We start from the raw sequence: 20,790 nt of genomic DNA on the forward strand, positions 1-20,790 counted from the left end.
TCCTTCTTTGTACAGTAGACGCTTTCCAGTCAGTGCATGGTAAGGATTAGGTGCAGTGCCTTTCTTCTTGCCCCCTAATAATTCCTTCTGAGAACACACTTTTCCTGTGAGCTTACAAAATATAATTCATGGTGGTAAATGGGGGCGGTACCCCTATGCCCCATAATTAATTATTATAGCAGGTTCCCTGTTCCCCTTAGTCAGAGAGACTGGCTTTACATGGGGATCTCTGCACGGTATAGACACTCCTTTCAAAACAGATGTGCCACAAATGCAAATCCAGCAGCTGGGGCAGCTGCCAGTTGTTCATACCCTGGTGCACTGACTGGGCTCATTTTGCCTCATTTGGCTTCCAGGGTCTACAGGAAGATGTACAGACATTCACCTTCCCAGGAGAAATGTTCCTGTGAGTGATTTAAACCTGGTTGTTCCCAGGTTTTTTTCCCTTTGGAGCAGCCAGTTTTGCTCAGGAGAAAACCTCCCCCCTGAATATGTGCACAGCTGGGGTCCGCCTGGAAGAGCACCCACTCTCCCCACAGAAACCCAATGTCTGTAGGTGGCCTCCAGGTGCCCAAGTGATGTGGGTGCCTCGGTATCCACAGATGTCGGCGCTGGACGTAGGCAGATGAGTTTCTTTGGGTAAAGGAGTTCTCTTTTATTGAGCAAAGGGAGCCTCCATTTCAGAGCAAATCAGAGGGGCGTTGATTGCTGAAACGGAGCCCCAGGTACGTGAGTCACTTGGCATCACCTCCCTCGGGGCTCTGTCCCGCGCCCTCACATTAGGGCCGAGGCCCGGCGGGTGGGGCGGAGGGCACTACCGCCTCTAGCGTCGTGCGGGGCCGTTATTTCAAGGTGCCGCGGGGGGCGGGGCGGCGGGGCCGGCCCCCGCACGCTGATTGGCTGCTGTGGCGAAGAGGCGGCTCCTCCCCTGGCGCTGCTGACAGGGGCGCAGTGCCACCGCCGGGGCGCTCGCGGTTAGTGCGTGAGCCCCTTGCTCCGCTCTCGCTCTCGCCGGCTGCGGGTCGGGGCCTGCGCCAGGGACCCGCCCGCAGCGCGGGGGATGCGGCGCTGAGCGCGGCCTGGCCCGGCTCCGCAGCAGCTGGAGGACCCGCAGCGGCGGGGGAGGGGGCTGCAAGCATGAGCGGCACCGCCGCCCCCGGGCCCGGCTCGGCCGCCTGCCGCTTCGCGCACTACTTCGTGCTGTGCGGGATGGACGCCGACAGCGGGCTAGAGCCCGACGAGCTGGCGGGTGAGCGGCGGGGACGGGCGGGAGCGATGCCGGCGGCGCTGCGTCCCCTGCAGCGGGCCTGGTTGCCGTGTGGCCGGGGGGAGGGCTCGCTGCGGGCACCTGGCGGGGCCCCTCGGGCTCCGCCGGCTTCGGCCGCCTGCGGGCGGGGGGTGGAGGGTGGAGGCTGGAGCTGGAGCTCGGGTTCAAGGAGCAGCGCGAGCGACCTTTGTGCTTTGGGCTCCACCCGGCCCTGCCGATCCCCTGCCCTGGCGGTGGTCAGCGCGGCTTGGGGGGAAGTCGCTGGTATTTTGAGTTTAGACAGGAGGAGGGGAAGGGGGATGTAGGGGGAGCTCCTAATACTTGGGGAGGGGGAAGGGGTGTGTGTGCGGTGTGTGTAGGAGAGGTATACCTCACTAGCGTTTGAGGTCTAGAGAGAGAGAGAGGACAGTAAGGGGGATAGCTCACATTTCCCCTCCCTGAACTGAAAATATTACACACACACACACACACACACACACACACACACACACACACACACACACACACACACACACACACACCTCCCAAACCCAAGAACTGTGCCCATCTAGACATGCACATGCATATTCTTTCTCCCTACACTCAACATTTGTGATCTGTCCCCACCACAGATGCACATACTCTTCTCCCTTCCAAAATCAGTAAGCTATGCCCCCAACACATAATATTCCCCCTCCCTAAACCCCAGATATTAGTTAGCTGACCCCCTCCCTCCCTAAACTCAAAATGTGTGTGTAGTGGGGATAGCACACTAATATTTTGAATGTAGGGAGGGGGAAGATGGGGGACTGAAGAGCTCTTTCCACGATGAGACCTGAGGATCTAGCTGGCTGCTGTTGTGTTCGAAGTCCCCATATACTCTGGGTGTCAAACAGAAATGGGAAGCTGTGGCATTTTTAAAATCCATTTTGTGTCTCAGAATGTTGACTTCTTCACCCCACCTTCCCATGGGGAAAAAGTGGGGGGAGTAGAACATATTTGTTCAGAAATGGCAGGGGGACTTCAAGGGTGATAACTGGATTTTAAGTGGAGCGTCCCTGTTAAAAATGTAATTTGGCCAGTCAGTGTGAAAGGTGGTCAGATTGTGTTTATGTGGAACCACTTGAAATGGGTTAAATGGTTTAAGGCCAGTGTCGACAGGATGAAAAATGGGGTGATTAGTTCTGAAGCCTCATCGTGAAGGGAAAAATGTCTATATTTATTCACTGCTCATCACTACATTGGAAACATGCAGTGACTGTGCCTTATCAAATGTAGGGAGAGTTTTTTAAAGGACTTCTGCAAAAGCTTGCAAAATTAATTAATAAAAAATAACTTAGCATTCATTCTGCCAAATGTGAACTTTATTTTTGTTCCTACTTTGTTCATGGAATTAAGAGGAATAATCTAGGAGGACTAGAATATTTGTAGAGAGTAATACTATTCTAGGAATGTATTAGAAGACTTAAAAAGAAAAATGAATGAATTTAAGTATGTTTGCTTTAAACTATTCTTGTAGGAGTCCCCTAAAATTTTCATCAGAAACCTATTGTAGACTTCTAGACTTCACCTTTGTGAAACAACCATCTTTATTTGTAATTTAAAATTTTGGGAAGTTAACAGAAGAACAATTAAATTTCAAGATCCTACATTCAAATAATACAAAGTTTGGGGAGCACATTAATAAAACCCATTTTTGTCTTATATATGTATGATCTTATAACGATGATCATACAAGTACTTGTGTACATGTATAATTTGAGTATTCACATGAATAGTCTTCCCAAAAATGGATGGGACTACAATAATGAGTAAATCTGCAAACATCTGGAGATTTCAACTTTGCCTCATAGTGTACATGTATTCTAGTAAGAACTTTGTTATGTAATCATAGAACATGCTATACTTTTTGACAAATGATAGATAAAAAGTTAATTTCTATAATTTATGGCTTGGGTAAGCCTGAATACATAAACTGAATTACTTACTATTAGAGGTGTATTGATACTTTCGTCCCATATCGGATTGGCACCAATATGACGAAAATTGAAAGTATTGGCAATCTTTTTTTTTTTTCTTTTTTTTTTTGTCTGACGTGGCCAATAAATGCCCCATGCATGTGTGTGAGGCGAGACGGCTCCTGCTGCTGCGCACACCCTGGGAGGGCATGGAGGTCATGTGCCCCCGGATCTGCGTCCGGGGTAAGGGCAGGCTGCCATTGCGGACTGGAACTGGGGCAGCACTGAGCTTTTCTTGGTAGGGAGCTGGGCCAGTCTGCGCTCAGGGAAGGAGGTGGTGGCATTGGAAGCAGGGGGTGTTGGGAGGCTACAGCCATCCCAAAAATTGGCCATAGCCCCCATTCCCAGCACTGCCGCCACCCACCCCAAGTGTAGCCCAGCTCAGCCCCCCACCAGGAAGACCCCAGCATAGCCCCAGCCCACAGCAGCAGCCTGCCCCGCCCCATGCACAGATCCAGGGGCACATGCCTCATGCCCTCCCAGGGTGCGTACAGTGGCGGAAGCTACCCCCCCCCCCCCCCGGTCTCCACACATCCCCCTGGATGAGCCGTGGCTCTGTCCTATGACCCACCCTGCCCTAGCTGGACAGCCCCTGCCCTGGCCTCAGCACCAGCTCCACTCCCTCCCTCACTGTGCGGGCCACAATCTGCCCTCCACCACACCCCTTCCTTCCCTCCACCCATTGCCCCACAACAGACTTAACAGCTAGATGCAGCTGCTCTTTATGCTGTGGGGCTGCATATTGGAACTGGATTCGTATCTGCTGATATATGGCTCATTAAAAATCGGCCGTTGGTATCGGCTGAAAAAATCTCTATCAGTGCACCCCTACTTACTATGGGAACCTATACACGGTCAGACGTGTTTCGGCACATGTTAAGAACATGTTGGAGCAGCCTCTGTGTCATGTATTTAGCATCCCTGTGCTTCAAAATGGTGCCGGGGACACTTTAACTGAAGCTCATTTGGCAAGCTACCATTTGAAACATGGGGCACTGAATGAATATGATGCTGCAGACACATTAATTAGAATGGCTCTTGGAGCCCACTCCCCTGCCCCTTTACCCCGAAGCATGTGTAAAGGTGCCTTTTTTTTGTGTGTCTAAAATGCAGCTCTTTTAAACCTCCTATATACGTTTCTCACTTTGTAGTGAAGTGTATTTGCATATGAAAAGACTCTGGATGCATCTACACAAGACACTTAATGCTCAGAAGACAGATTCTACTGCGCATTAGCATGGCTGTCAAAAACCGTGTTAATGCACAGTAGATTGTCTAATGCACATTAACGTCGCTTAAGCATTAATCTGCGCTAATGCACAGTAGCGCCCATTATGGAGCATTAGGTTAGTATCTGTTATTACAGGTACTAAACTTAATGTACTGTGATTATGGCTCGCTAATGAACATGTAGATGTGCCCTCTGTCTGCAGCAGGCCGAGCACAGACCCAAGGTGGTTCTGCGAATTGAAGTGCCTGCAGTTAGAGACTCAACCCTAAACTTTTTGCTTTTACTGTGCAAATGCAAGCACTAATACACATTTCATATCTCATTCCTGCTGCTTTCAGTAGAAAGTTCCTGGCATATGTGAAATACTGCAACTGAAGGTGTACCAAATCTCTGATTTGCATAAAATGACCTTTTGTGGTGTTTGAAGTTTAAATTTGAGTCATTTCTTTCTCTTCCTTCTGAAAATAAACTATTTAAAATAGAGTTGCCTAGCAAGTTGCCGCTGCTTTCAGTGCAACTAGCTGATGTAAAATTTCTCCTTAAATTGTTCAACAGAGATTGGGTACAGACAGCGGGCAGAAATAGGATTAAATGAGGTCTGTTCAGGGACAAATACAGTATACGCAGCAGGTTTGGGTAATAAACCATGGAGTCATTATTTGAGGTCTCATTTTGTATGTTCCTTCAGTGCGTAGAGTTGAGTATTATTAGCGTTGTCAATCACACTTTATTTTTAAACTTTTTTGAAACAAATGGTTTCAAAAGACTCTCTCCCTTCCCCCCTCCCCACCCCGAAAACAGGAAGACCAACTAATAGTCTTTAACTCTACTGTGAAACCAGATACTAGTAAACTATATTACATTTTAAAATAGTCAGGGTCCAGTAATATGGATTTAGTATATGAAATCTGCTAATATGATAAAGCTGGGGATATCGGCAATACAGAGGAGAGCGAAAATATCATATTGGAAGAACTGCATGACTAGTCCTAGGACTGCAATAAAAAATATGTACTATGAAATTTTAGCCCAGAATATAGCATCATGCACTTAAGAACTAGTAAGAGGAATTTCTGCCATAAACTGAGAGCTCCTCAGTCAGAAACAGCCAATGAGGAGAAGAGCACAGGTATGCTACAAATCCCTCAGCCACAAATATGATGTGGCCCTAAAAATGCAACTGCAATCCAAGGATATATCAGGCAAAGTGTTTCTTTCCAGTAGGGACAAGGAAAAAATAAATGCCATGTTGGGGGATGGCAGGGAGGGTCTGACAGGGGATGGCTCACTCTAGACATACCCTGTTCATATGTTGGCTGTTCCTCTAAAGGAGGGCTGGCCAACCTGCAGCGTATGTTCCACAAGTAGCATGGGCAGCCCCTTTGTGCAGCATGCAGCAGATCAGGAAAGAGCATATCAGTGCAGATCAGTGCAGTGGCAAATAAGGCAGAGAGTGGAATATAGAATAGAAGATTGGGCAGGAGAAAAAGATCTAAGTGCCACTTGGGGAGGGTGTGGGGCTAATTTGTGGCATGCCTGCCAAAGAAGTTGGCCCCCGCTGCTCTAAGGCAACTACTACTACCGCCATGGGAGACAGGTTTTTTTTCTGCCTTTGTTTAACCTCTGAATCTATACAGGGTGCAGCTTTGACACTTCAGCACATAGACCATGTCCATGGTGGTCATAGTTTTGTACTTGTGCTCTGTGTAGGTGACGGTCTTGCAGATTGCGTTTTCCAGGAAGACTTTCAACAGCCCTTTGTAGATGGGGATGGAGATGTGCTTCACACTACCACACTGAGCTTGGTGGTGGATGGCTGGCTTGGTAATGCCCTAGATCAGGGGTGGGCAGTTATTTTGGGCAGAGGGCCACTTACTCAGTTTCGGGAAGCCATCGAGGGCCACGTGACAGGCAGCCCAGGGCAGATTAATATTTATTTTCTAAACTTTTTAGGGGCCCCGGGGGCCGGTTAGAATGGCCTGAATGGCTGCATCTGGCCCCTGGGCCACATTTTGCCCACCCCACCCTAGATGTTGTCCTGCAGAGCCTTCCTGTGATGCTTGGTGCCACCTTTCCCCAACCCTTTACCATCTTTGCCTCTACCAGACCCTGTCTAGCACCTGATACATTCTTAGATTCTTAATGCCATTGTATAAGACACAAGTAAGACCTCATCTGGAGTATTGTGTGTGGTTTTGGCCATCCTTATTCAAGAAAGATTAATTCAAATGGGAACAGGTACAGAGAAAGGCTAATATGATGTTAAGTAGAATGCAGAGTTTATTTTATTAAAAGAGACTACAAGAACTTGCCTTATTTCGTTTCCTCTGGCAAAACAAAGACTAGGAGGGATGTATGATTGTTCTCAACAAATGTATTGGGTTGGGGGAAGGGTAAGCACCGCTATGGAAAAAGAACCATTTAAGCTAAACGTCAGTGTTGCCACAACAGCACATAGATGCATGTGGCCATGAATAAATTTAAGCAGGTACTGGGAAGGAAGGTTTCAGCCCTCAGAGGAATCGGGTTCTGCAACAGCTTCTCAGTGCAGGTAATGAGGTTAAGGTAGCTAAGTAGTCTTAGTTTAAAGCTTGATGAAGTTCCAAATGCTCTAAAGCTCCATTAATAAATGGGATTGTGTGATATGATTCCTGCAGTGATTCTAGAGATCCTTTTTAGTTTTGTTTACATCAACAGGTAAACAACGTATTTTTGTTTTTGACTTTTAACTTATAAAAGTTACTGTGCTCATTATTTTTCTCCACCACTGTAAATTTCTACAAAAGCTATTTAAAATGATGATGTCCTGGAATAAAGGTATACAAAATAAACTGTGGCTAAGGAGTGTATGTTAAGCTTATTGTACTGAACCTATTTGTCTCACTAATAACTGATCCATCTTCTGCTTGTTGATTGCATCCATCTGCTTTCTCTTGTCCTACGAGGACAGGACTGTCTGCTACAGTCAGTGTAAAGTGCATATTACAATGTAGCCTACATCATCTACTGGAGTTTCCAAGTGTAATGGCAACACAAAAAGTAAATTTTGTTCTTGTATATGCTCATCCTGGTTCTTTTATAACATTTAATTTTTTTTTTTTTACTTTAAAAGGCAAAATAATGTCTTGAAAACATAGTAACAACAATAATTCATCTTATTGCATTGAAATAATTAGATAGCTTGTATTAGAAAAATACTGCAAACTAGCAGTATGGACCATAGTTCATTGTAGAACTCTCCAGCAGCAAAAACTCTGTTCTTTGAATGTGATTTAATGGCGAGTAAATTGATGTGTTGTAGGTTATGGAGAATGGGGGTGGGGAAAGAGAGGACAACTTTCTCCTTGCAATGTGAAAAATGTGTGGACATACAGAGATTGTAATGTAAATGTTCAAAACCAATGAAAAGATGGACATCCATTTTATAGGTGTCGATATACACTGCCATCTAAAAATAAAGATGATAATCCTGTTAATGCAAAATAGGGTTATGTAGCTGTGATAAGGCTTCCATTTTAGTGTCCTTCTGCTAAAAATGTGTTTGTTAATCATAAATTTCCAGGAGACATACAGCAGCTTGGGTACAAGGTAGACTATATCCCCAATTTACCGAAAGAATTAAACACTTACTTAACTGTTTATCCCATTTAAGTCACTACTCACATGCTGAAAGTCCTGTGTTCAACTAGGGCTTTAAAAATAAGTTAGAGATGGGAATTCACATTGTGGGTTTGAAAGAAGAGTCTATCTCTCCTGCAATACTAACAGTCTGATAATATTTTCAAATGCCATGCTTTAAATAGAAGTCGGAAACTTTAGGGATTTCCTTCCCCCTCCTGCCACCTCACTTGCGATCAGCTGAAACAGACACCTCACCAAGATGTGGCTTGCAAACAAGCTGACTCCCTGCCAAATGAGTCAGCATTCCAACATCATCTGGAACTGTGTGATCTATATGTTCCCTTATAACCAGGGACAGGCTGTAAAGTCTGTTAGGCTAATGAAAACATTAAGCTAGATGAGCCTTTATTGCATCAACTCCTTCAGATTTATTTTTGAGGAGAAACAAGACTGTTAATACAGATTGCCTCATCTAGGAAGCTTCAATTGTTCTGACTGAGACAGGTCACTTGAATATTTTTTTAAAGGCTTTTTATCTTTTATTGCAAATGTATTAAATTCATTAGCCAACCAATGGAGCAATCCAGGTTTTGCAGATTTCGTAGTGTCTTAGCATATTTATAGGGAGGGTGAGCTTCAACAATTGAGTGCGCATGTTAGCTTTGGACTTGTTAACAAGAAGTGTTTTAAAAACAAGCCTTGTTGTGAATTGGAATCTGCCGGCGTCAACTCTTTTCACTCGGTTCGGTTTGTTGTTGTCTATCAAATAGGAAATGGATCCAGTGCCATAATATCCCATGGGTAACTAAACTTACTCAAAATGTCTTGACTTGCCTTCAGTGAGTTGAATACTAGACAGGCTGCATGAATTGAGTGTATGTAACTGCATTTTATATAATAGTCATACACTCAATTTAAGGCTAAGAAATTATCCGCAGCACTACTACAAAACTTGTTTAAAAATGAAAGAAACTTGGGAAAGGATGGTGAATAGGGAAAAATGTCTAGCATTTCTTGATACTAAATACTCAGTTGAGGTAAAAAAGAAGAGCATTATGTTTGATGTGAAATGTACCTTGAAGAGCATGAAAATTCAGTATTTCTTTGCCCTATTGAGCTCTCTCCAACAGAGTGAATGACAACTCTTCTGTGTCCTGAGGATGAGTGCAAAATCCAGTTCAGTTTATTTCCATCTTCAAGCTTACTTTTTCAGCTAAAAACTAAAATAGACTGTCAGGCTCAGAATTATATCGTTTTAAAATTAATCTAGTCTGGTAAACACAGACTTGTCCAGGGGCCTAAGAAGAAAGACTCAAAAATTTCTAATTTGTTTTATTTTTAAAATGTGTAAGATTGTGTTTTGGGGGTATATATTGAACTTTAGATCCAAACTGTAATTACTTTAAATACAGCATTTACCCAGAATACTGAATTTCAATTTTAGCTTTTTGCATCTTCAATAATATCATAAAATGTCAGGAAGATTTCAGGGCAGCCAGGAGTTTCTAAGTTATTCTATTTTTAATAGAAATGACTCAATAGATTGGAAAGAAGTAGGGTGATAATGGCAGATGAACATACAATGAACAAATGGAAGAGTTGATCTAAACTGCACGGAGTTTAAAATTTTTTAAAAAGGCTTGGAGCAGGCAGAAGCAATATGTTGTGAATGTGAGGATTGTGTAAATCCCATGCTGAAATTAAGCCCTGAATCTTTTTTGCTGAATTATCTTCAGCATTGTGACATTTGGATGTTATTTCTGATGCTCTGCCTGTCTAAAATGAAATCAGACTTCCATAGTTCTTGTATTTTGGGTGGAACATAAAATGTTGCTAATGCTGAGCACTGCCATTCAATTGATATAGTAATGTTTGAGTCATGTTGTGGCTGTGACAGTCTCTAGGATATGGATGGCCCATGGGGCAGACCCAGCCCATAGAGCCACTCAATCCAGCCCACCTGGCTACCTGGTGGGCTAGCAATAGCTGGTGGCATGGCTATAAAGAGACATGGCCTGCTGCAGAATTTGTGACTCTGGGCCCCACTGGACATGGACTTTGGTGGCAGGAGGACAGACAAGGGCTGTGCGGCACAGTTCTTCTGCCACTGTTTGATTTTGCAGATCTAGCTAGGGAGGGGCCCTGTGGTCTGGTTCAGGCCTCAGGGTGACTTTGACACTGCAGCTCTAGGAGGCAAGGATTACTTCTTATTGGGCCAACTACATGGTTGGGTAGAATTAGACAAACTTTCGAATGCAGAGTATTCTTTCTTAGGATTGACTGAAGAAGAATGTCCTGCGTTTGAAAGCTTGTCTATCCCAATGATGCGATTGGTCCAATAAAGGATATTACCTGCAAAAATCCTTGCCTGTTGCATTCAATTAATGGTATTTCTACCATTCTTGTATCCAAGTTTTTAAACGTATATGGCTACTGAATAAGTACTGACCATGTTCCTTTATGAAAAAGAGATTTATGCTCTTGATACAAAATGTTACTACCTCTCAGACTTCCTGTATGGACTATCATAAATTATAACCAGCCAGCCCCTTATTAAGAACTATTATCTGTTAAAGCCGTTAGGAATCTAGAGTAGCACAAAAGAGAGAAGCCATTTCTGCTTCTTGGCATTTCACTTTAAACACCAGGATATTGATGCTCATATTATTTTTATAGGCACTGAAATGCCAGTACAGTCTGAAAAATTGCTCTATCTTCTGGCTCAGTCAAACACGTAACTTGCACTGCTTGTCTAGCATGCTTTTATTATTAAGAATTAAGATCAGTTGGCCTTCTCAAGTTGTGTTCTTGATACCTGATCTGTCTAACTTTGCAGAATCTCTTTAGATCAAGTAATAGTTGCTCACCTCCCTTATCAAGTATCTAAAGCCTGTTAGGATACTCACTTAAGTTTGGGTTTTTTATATGTAGAGGAATTTACCAACATTACTATGTCCATGTAACAACCCACATGGGAACTCATATTCTGAAAAACTTGCTCTTTTTCCAAGTTAGTGGTTTAACTCTAATACCAGTAAAATTCCCTTTAAAGATGACAGAGAGATGGTAGGTGCAGTTATTGTCCCTGTTTGGCTTTTTTTTTTTCTTGTTAGAATTGTAGCTGAATAGGCAGTGCATAGGTGCCTCCCCTTCTCTCCTGCACTGTATGCCCATGCATCCCCAGGCTCACCTTCAGCTCCCTGTATTGTACTGCCCCACCTCCTGGGGTAGGGGCAGGAAACTGAAGCCACAAGAGGGAGGGGGAGTTGGAGTATGAGGGAAAGCAGCAGCTGGGCCCGAACCTGGGGACCACAACTTAACCCTTCAAAAGCCACAAGTTGAACAGCTCTGGCTTAACTGAATGGAATGCATAACAGTGACACCTGTTTTTTGTTTTGTTTTTTGGAAACAATTTAATTTCGCTGTAAATGACTCTTTTAGCATGATAAGTAGATGTCCATGCCCAGTGGACTTTAAGTGAAAATTATTGGGAAAATTAATGACAGTGATGAAAGTGCTGAATTTAAAGGAACATACTAAAAACATAGATTTTAATCTAACAGGTATCACAAGCTGTTCATCCCATCAAACTCCTTATATAAAAGTTACATGTTTTCTAGCTGGCTCAGATATAAAATTCTTGCTGGGACTCAATCCGTGCATTTTAGAAATGTATTATGACAGGGTGTTTCTGTTATGTAGAGTATTGTGTTAAATATCGTTGGACCTTTGAATATCTTCTGATCCAAGATGAAACACTTTTTTGAATGGATCCATTTTATTATTAAAATAAGAAAACTATCAGTAACTCAATGGGTCATACACAGAAAGAGGGAATTAAAAAGTACATTATCTTTTTAAATTAGATATTAAAAACATAGCTTGCTTAAGGAAACTCCTGAGGTCGAAGGAAACAAGCCACTCTTCATACAGATTTGTCAATGCTATTGATCAGTGGAGTATCTTTACTAAAGACAAATGGAACAAGACTGGATAATATTTCATTTGTAAAATTGTTATTTGTTACTATGTATTAATCTGTTCTGACTATAACACTGAGTTCATTATTTTCAGTTAAGTGTGTATTGTATCTATACCTTTTAATATACTGGGTTGACAGTATTTTAATCGGGGATAGTTTTTATCCCTTTACTACATAAGCCTTTTCTTCTTCCCCCCCATTTTAAAATTAAAATGATTCTGTGCATTAGTAATACAGAATTGCTTAATTCTCTAATATTAATTATCTCTCACAACTACCCTGATGCTTCATTTTTCTTGGGGCAAGGGGTTGTATTTCACACAACTTTGAAAATGAAAAACTGTTGTCTCACTGATCCACTTTACTATTTGGTTCTGTTGTCCCAACACACTAATTCTTGCATTGTGTAGAAAATCAGAAGAGAACACCCAACTGTTAAAAGCATGTTGAAAACACTATTAATATTGAGGTCTACTTTATTTCTTTCTTTGTGTAACTGGTTTCAGGCTTTGGATGATGGCAGTGCTGGAGGTTCAGCATTCAATAGGAAAAAGACTTTCTTGAATGCAGACTCTCAGGTTGGACCATCAGTTGTTAGCGTCAAACATAAAATTAAAACATCAGATGTTTGGCAGGATCGCTTCACAAGTACTTATTACAAAAGATGTACAACTTATGTCCATCATGGCTGAGAGGCATTGTCACAGGTGAAAGGGAAGGGCAATCCAAAAAAATAGTAGAATCGGCAGAATGTATTCCTTGGCATGGCAGTTTTCATATGAGTCCAGAGTTGTATTGCACCAAAGGTAGCTGAAGAAAATCTATGAACCAGTGAAAAAATGATAAACAGTCGTGTGGAGAGTACAAAGAGCTGAAGACAAGACATGACGAGAATGAATAAATATATAAGGGTGAAATGCCTTGAGCTTGAGACCCATAAATAGTAACAATACAAAAGATGTATTCACAGTGCTCAGACTTCTTATCAAAATCTTTTTGCTTTCGATTGAATTTTTTAATGAGATAACTGCTGCTGATTATCAAGCACTGGTGGAATAATGATTCTGCTAGTCTATATGCCTCTTCAGTGATGAACAGTTCAGATGACAGAAGGGAGAGTACAAAGCCAGAGACGTCAATTCGAAGAGAGGAAGTGATGTGTGTTGTTCTGAAAATGGAGCCTGGGAAAGCACCAGGGGCAGGCAAGGTTCTGGTAGAATTGTTAAAAGCAGTGGTTGACCACAATATCAATCTCACGGAAAATTTGCAATGATGTATTTATGACTAGACATTGACTGGATGTCTGGCTGAAGGGAATCTTTCTGCCCTGGCCAAAAGAGAGGGACAGTTGCACTATTTTTCTCCTTATTGCGCATGATATGTCCTGTCCTGGTTAATACAGGATCTCATGAAACAAGAAAGAGAACCAAGCAGAACTAGCATCCAACAAGCTGCTTTCAGAAAGGAATGAGGCACATATAATCAGGTTGTGGCCATCCATCACATGATGGTACCCATGTGTATTTTCAGTCGCATAACTAGTGCGACTTTTAAATGTGGTACTGGTAAAGACTCGTGTATCCCTTGGATGGAAAAGAAGTCATGCTTGTGTTTAAATTGTTGACGAAGAGTAGACTCTTGTCAGAAATAAATAGACACAAGCTTTGTTTGCATCAGGCATAGAGATGGAATAACCTCAGAAGCATTGTTGAAGAGATAATGTCAGGTTCTTATAGTTGAGAATGACCTGTACAAAGATTGCTAGATGCAGTATAGCCTATTGCTAAATGCTTGTTAGATCTCGAAGGTGTCTGACAATGCTACCATGGGACTGAATATTCAGGTGTAACAGTAAACTTGACTATATAATTACCAAACAAAGCTGAATTCCCTTTCGCAAATCACATAAACAGTTAACTGTAGCATTGGCTGCTGGAAAGAATCATAATGTACACCCTACTTGAGATATTTCTTTAATTTGCCATAGCTTCAAGACCTTAGAAATCCGACGCGTAGACTCATCAAGCTTTTTCCTAATTTGGCAGCTTTGTCAATCCTGGTCTTCTGGCTGTGAGCATAATAAGTGAATTACTTTGAGATGGTTGTTTCTAGCATGTTTACTACAGACTTATGGAGGTTTATATCACTTCTTAATATGGAATAAAATATCTATATTGATTTGCTGAAGTAGTTGCTATTGTAAAAAGATTTAAAGAGTAACTTTGAATACACCCTTATTAATATGTACTCTAGATAGAATAGACTTAAGGATTTTATAGATCTCTGGCCTTGCTTTGAGCGACAGCTTAATATTTAGGATAGAATCATAGAATCAATGAGTTGGAAGGGACCTAGACAGATCATTGAGTCCGACCCCCTGGCATGGGCAGGAATGAGCACAGGGTGGGAGGGGTCATAAGACCCCAGCCAGGTGCCTTTCCAGTCTCCTTGAAGATTTCCAGGGAAGGTGAGACCACCACCTCTCTGGCGAGCCTATTCCAAGCGCTGGCCACACTTACAGTGAAGTAGTTCTTCCTAATATCTAACTAAGCCTCTCCTCCCTCAGCTTGTGGCCATTGTTCCTGGTGACTCCAAGGGGGGCCCTGGTGAACAGACTTTCCCCGAGTCCCTGCTGCTGGCCCCTGATAAGGTTGTAGGCAGCCACAAGATCCCCCCTCAGTCTCCTCTTGCAGAAACTGAAGAGATTCAGGTCCCTCAGCCTCATCTCGTAGGGCTGGCCACGGAGGCCCTCAACCATATGAATGGCCCTCCTCTGGACCCTCTCCAGGTTCTCCGCATCCCTCCTGAAGTGTGGCGCCCAGAGCTGGACGCGGACACAGTACTCCAGCTGCGGCCTGACCAGTGCCGCATAGAGGGGGAGCAAGACCTCTTGGGACCTGTTTAGTTATGCCCCTGTTCATGCATGACAGGGTGCAGTTGGCTCTGCCTATTGCTTCATCGCATTGGCAACTTGTATTCATCCTGGAGTCAGTTATGACTCCGAGATCCCTCTCTGCCTCTGTGCTGCCGAGAGGGGCAGTCCCTAACCTATAACCATAATGCTGGTTCCCTCTCCCCAGGTGCAGCACCCTGCACATGTCCTTGTTGAACCGCAACCTGTTCAGATCCGCCCACTTCTCTGACCTATCCAGGTCTGGCTGGATGCGGTCCCTGCCTGCCGGTGTATTCACTTTGCCTCTCGGCTTGGTGTCATCAGCGAACTTGAACAGGGTGCTCTCCACACCCTCGTCCAGGTCGTTAATGAAGATGTTGAACAGCACTGGCCAAGGACCGAGCCCTGGGGGACTCTGCTGCCCACACCCTCCCAGGTCAACATAGACCCGTCCACCACTTATAACTCTATAAGAATGCAATGCTTGTTCTTAGTGGATCTGCAAAGAAAAATACTGAGTATAAAATAACCTTAGAAATTTTTATATAAAACAAGACGCTTCTAAAAACCATATAAAAATGAATAGTGCTTCTACATTTGACACTTTTAAATAGCAAATTCTCCTTGAAATATGTGTACTTGTTTCCAATTGACAATATAACTACTTGCCTGTATTTTATTTAAAAAGGTGGGGTGGGACTTGTAATTCAATGCTGATGTATTCGGTACAAAGAGATCTACTTATTTAACAGCCTTCAGTTCAGCTATACAATGCACTGCGCTTCCAGGCTACACAGGCAATTTTTAGGGCTTTTGTTTGGAGTTGCACAGTGGGAAAGCTAGATTCTACCCCCTTTCCTTCCCCCCACTCAGTTGTCATTTAAAAGACTGAAGTGTGGAGTGACAAGGTATTTATAAGGCCATGTAAGGCATAGTGACAGTCATTCTATTTTGACAGTTACAATGGGTTTTTTTTCTTTTTTTCAAAGCTAAAGTGGCTTGTGTGTGTATTGGCTCTTGCTGTTCATTAGGGGTAGGTTGGGTGTGAAAGTTGTCAGTAGAATGATCAGGATTTATTTTTAAAGTAGATATATTCTGAGCTTGTTAACATGCAGGTATGTGGATACTTCTGAAATTCTCATAATTGTAATTAGAATATTAATTGTATATGTACCTGTGAATATTAGGTTCTAAAAATGCTCTGGCTTCTATTTGAAGAAAGACAACAGGTGTAAAATCAGAAAGCAAACCATTATGGCAAATGATTCATCGTATCAATGACATATTGCTTGTTTAGAGACTCATGTTTTAGTGTGTCCATTGATATTTTGGATGTAGATGGGGTCATAGATGGAATGAAAAAGGATCCATATGGACTCTTCTATTGCTTATATTGATTGAAGCCTTCTGTTCTCTGTTACAAACTATAAAATGATTGAGCAAAGGGAAACTGCCTGTAATTGGGTATATCTTTGGCTTTTAGTTGTCACAGAGCGCAAGAAGGTAATTTATACTCAATTATTTAATTTCCTAATTTCTAGTCTTAGGGTAGACATTCAAAAAGCCTGAAGTAGAATCGATCTAAGTTACGTGGTTTTTGTAAGTGGTGTAGTTTTAGATTGGTAGTGAACAGAACACACATTCGCCTTTTGGTGGGAGAGGTCCAATCTTAGCTAGGGTTTGGTCATTTTTAAGCCAGTCTTTGTGCACTGAACTTCTGTTAAGAGTGTAGACTGGTTTCCAATCACTTAGACGTGTAAAAGTTTAACATCCTTACCTAGTTTTGTTTAATGTTATTGCCCAACATAAAATCACTTACAATAAAACAATTTCAGAAGAATTTTCATATACTCTCTTGATTAAAATAAAAACATTGATCTATATTTCATAGCTTTGGCAAGAATTCCTAAGAAGTTCATGCGCCACACTCAACATGTGCCAGCCCTGGTGTTTTCTGTGCAGGCAGCACATGGACCACAAAGAGATGTGTGCTGGCTATAGCCCATGGACTGGCCTGGGACTGTAGGCAGCACAGCGGGCTAGTCCAGTGGGGTACCATATGCAGGCCTCACCCTGGACCCCATGTGCCATATGTAGTGCACCTGTGCCTCATGGACAGCACACATACCTGCTGCATGCACAGCAAGCCCTGAGGTCAGTGCATACTGCATGTGGGGCTGGACTGACTACATGCACTGCCCACGGCACTAGGGATTGGCGTGGGGTGCTGCATGTTGGTTCCCACATGGCCTAATCCAGACTAGTCCCTGAGCTACAATGCAGGGTTGGTCTGGCAGGCTACCACCTGCAGTGTGTGCCCTGGACTAATGCTGTAGCAAGGGGAGACGAGTGGGATGGCTGTCCTGGCACCAAAGCCAAGGGGTGGCAATAGGCGCTGCCCAGCCAGGGTGAGGCGTGGGACGGAGCCACAAGTGGCTAGTTTTGTGGGGGGGAGGGCGCGGGGATGGGAGGAGGGAGGCTCATGCCACTGTGTGCACTCCCAGGCAAACATGGGGGGAGGTAAGGCACGTGCCTCCCAGATCTGTGTGTGGGGTGAGGGCGGGCTTCCGCTGTGGGCTTTACCCCAGGCACCAAACTTCCTTGCCACAGTACTGCCCTCAACTGACCCCCTGTGCTGCATGCAGTGCTGGGTCCAACATGCTGGGCTGGGGCTGATGTGTATGGTCAGTCCAGAAACCCATGGGCTGGATTCAGCTTAAGAGCTCTGTGTTATTTCACCCAGTCTTCTATAGCAGGGGTGTCTAAGATGGCCATGCCCCAAAGGAAAGTGAATGTGCAGTCAGAAGAAATAGAAAAGCAACTTTTCAACAAATTTTCAGGGATGTTTTGGAGGACCAATGGATTTCAGTGAATATAAATGTTATTTTATTACTGCAATGAAAATACATTCTTAAAATAATGGTCTACTCTCACCGAGTTCACATTATGGCATTTGTTAGATAACCCTTGCTTATTAAGAACAGGCTCTAAATATCCATAATAATACCCTTTTCTCATTCTGTGACCAGCGCTTTATTAATGACTATTACAATTTTATTAAGACTGTATATTTGGTCCACAAAAGATTAGTGTGTCAGCTCTTCAGCACAGATGGATTGTGTGCTTAGTCCATTCCCTTGATAATATTACTTTGGGTGGATTGTCATTTCTAGTATTCAAAGATTTTTTTTTTTTTTAATTATTTTTTTTTCCCTTTTAGGCGTAAGTAGATGTGACAGCAGATATATCCCTGTTTGAATTACAACCACATTCAGATTAAAATTTCTGTTTCAAATTGGTGGTTAAGACCTAAATAATCTTAGGCTAAGTAATGTTTCTATGGAGTTATCCCTGCTTTTGGAAACATGAACATCTGTGTTGGGTCGGACAGGTAAAACGACCATCTTGCATGCCATGAATAAACAGAAATGGGGAAGGCTAGCATAAGATTTTATGCTTCAGGCACTGTTTAGTTTAATAACTTAGTACAATTTGTATGGTGGTTTTATCTTTTGAAAATTGTTGGGAGAGAGAAAAATCCTTGCAGAATTTCTTAGCACATGAGATTAGGGAATAATATTTTATCCTTATATAGTACAGGCCAGATGTCACATGGGAACAATCATCCTAAACTAATTCAATTCCCTCCTCTGTGCTTTGTCCCAAGCAGCAGGTGAAAAAGAACTGAACTTTCTGGTGATGTTGCCCTAAGTATGACCTCAGGAAGCTTAGTGTCATGATTAGTTCTGCTGTTATGCTTCCAGCAGGAACAAGAGTGTGCAAATGTATCCCAGCTACAAAACATAAGACATTTACATTCTGCCCCCCTCCCCTTTGTCCTTTTCAGGCAGATCCTATCCAGCCTTCTCAGATGTATTCCTCAGGGTGGGGAGGAGGGGTGAATGACAATTTAGATCTTTCATTGAGGTGTGAACAATCATTAAAAATTGCAAGTGCCTTGTAGTTGGTTCATTAAGAATTATCTAAAAGATTTCAGTTTGATATTTCAGAGTTTATGCAGGAAGAGGTTGGAAACTGCTATAATTAGTAATCACTAATTGGCAGGGATTCTGGTTTTCTGTATTTTAAAAATCCCAACTTCTCTGATTTTTAAAAACCCCAAAACCTGTGTTTTTCCACAATTAAAATGAAACTTCACTACATGTAGATATCAGTTGAACCCAATGTGTCTTGGTTCCTATCTTCAGGGCTTGACTTGCACAGCAGGAGTGGTGAGGGACCTTCCTGCAGATCAAGTTTCCAAACCAGGAAGGGCATCTTGAGACTCTCTGGGGTCAAGATACAAGAAGAACTTAGGGAGGATGACTTACTTGTAGGAGTCTACTATAGACCTCCCCACCAAGAGGAAGACTTAGATGGGGAATTCAGGGGGGAAGTGGTAGAGGCCGTGCGCTGCTGATCCCTGACCGTCATGGGGGACTTCAGCTTCCCTGACATACATCTCTTGGGGTGAGCGCACGGCCAAATCTGATAGGTCGTGTAGTTTCCTCACATGCATCAGTGACCTCTACCTAACCTAGGAAGTCTGTGGGCCAACTAGGGGAGAGGCATTGCTTGATCTGGTCCTGTCCAATGGGGTGGACCTAGTGAGCAATCTATGGATCAAAGGAAAGCCTGGTGGCAGTGACCACAAATTAGTTACCTTCTTAGTTCAGCGAATAGCAGGCAAGCCCAGCAGTAAAGCAGAAGTCCTCCACTTTGGGAAGGCTGACTTTTGCAAACTGGGAGAGTTGGTCAGTTAGGCAATTAGAGGCCATTTCCCCCCTGCCAGAAAAGAGAGTACATGAGGATTGGTCATTTCTTAAAAACATAATCCTTGAAGCACAGGGTTGGTCCCTATCTTGGTACTCGCAATTCCCAGGAGTGTTTATTGAGGTATACTGAAGTGTTAGTTATTACTATTAAAATATTTGAAATACATACACAATTTTAAATTTACGTTAAATGCATTAGTTATTTAAAACCAGATTGAGACACCTAGTAGAAAAAAAATGAGGTGTATGTCTAATCCCATTATATTTATATGTTGTTCTCTAAACAGATGTCACTGTTCAGCTGAACTATGTGCTGCAGAATAAACACTACATCATATTTGAGTGGGGATTTTGGTGATTCACACTATTAAACTTCACCTGCATGTATCAAAATGACTTCTCATTTTTCAGCAGAACATTAATTGATATATGGTAATGAGATATTATGTTAACAATCTATTAATTGGGGCGGGAAGGGGGGGCATCATAGTTGTATTTAACACTTGGATCGTGTTTCTGTGAGTCCCTGATGAAGCTAGGAGTCTCCTGGAATAAGTCGGGTTCTGATTTATGTGGATCCAGTTGGAGGGAATTAAGTTTATTTTGCAGAATATCTGTCAGTATAGCTGAGGTCATGAAACCTGGCTATACTTAACAACCAAAAACATAATTTGTGGGATCACTAGGTATACCACATTTCACTGCCAACTTTATCCTCAGCATTTACAATAGATTTTAATTGCTGATGTGATGAACTTGGAAACTTGGTTTATCACATAATCTGGGCATGAAACTAGTTTTTTCAGGGTACCTTTGGTTTGACAATGTCCCTACCTGGCCAGCTGCATACTCCTAGTGGTGTTGGCTTTATGTTTTCAGAAACATTTTTATTGTGTGCAATTAGAGAGTTTCTGTCAAACTAGTGTAGTGATACTATATTAACCCTTAAAAAAGCATAAGTGCTACACTACTTCACTTATTGATTTTGCTTTTACATGCTATATCTATATATTCGTCACCAAGT

At 42.8% G+C, this 20,790-nt stretch overlaps 1 protein-coding gene across 3 annotated transcripts in view; it reads left to right on the forward strand.

Moving 5' to 3' along the window:
• Nucleotides 1-955: 955 nt before the first annotated feature.
• DENND5B (DENN domain containing 5B) overlaps nt 956-20,790 on the forward strand; it is a 200,546-nt gene continuing 180,711 nt past the window's right edge. For all 3 annotated transcript variants that reach the window (XM_090043350.1, XM_090043348.1, XM_090043349.1), the window contains exon 1: nt 956-1,249. In XM_090043350.1, the coding sequence (XP_089899476.1) occupies nt 1,138-1,249 (112 nt within the window). In that variant the 5' untranslated portion in view covers nt 956-1,137. The remainder of the gene's footprint in view (nt 1,250-20,790) is intronic.

Source organism: Crocodylus siamensis, chromosome 4 (assembly GCF_052110815.1).
Source record: "Crocodylus siamensis isolate JL-2025a chromosome 4, ASM5211081v1, whole genome shotgun sequence".
Classification (NCBI taxonomy): Eukaryota; Metazoa; Chordata; order Crocodylia; family Crocodylidae; genus Crocodylus; species Crocodylus siamensis.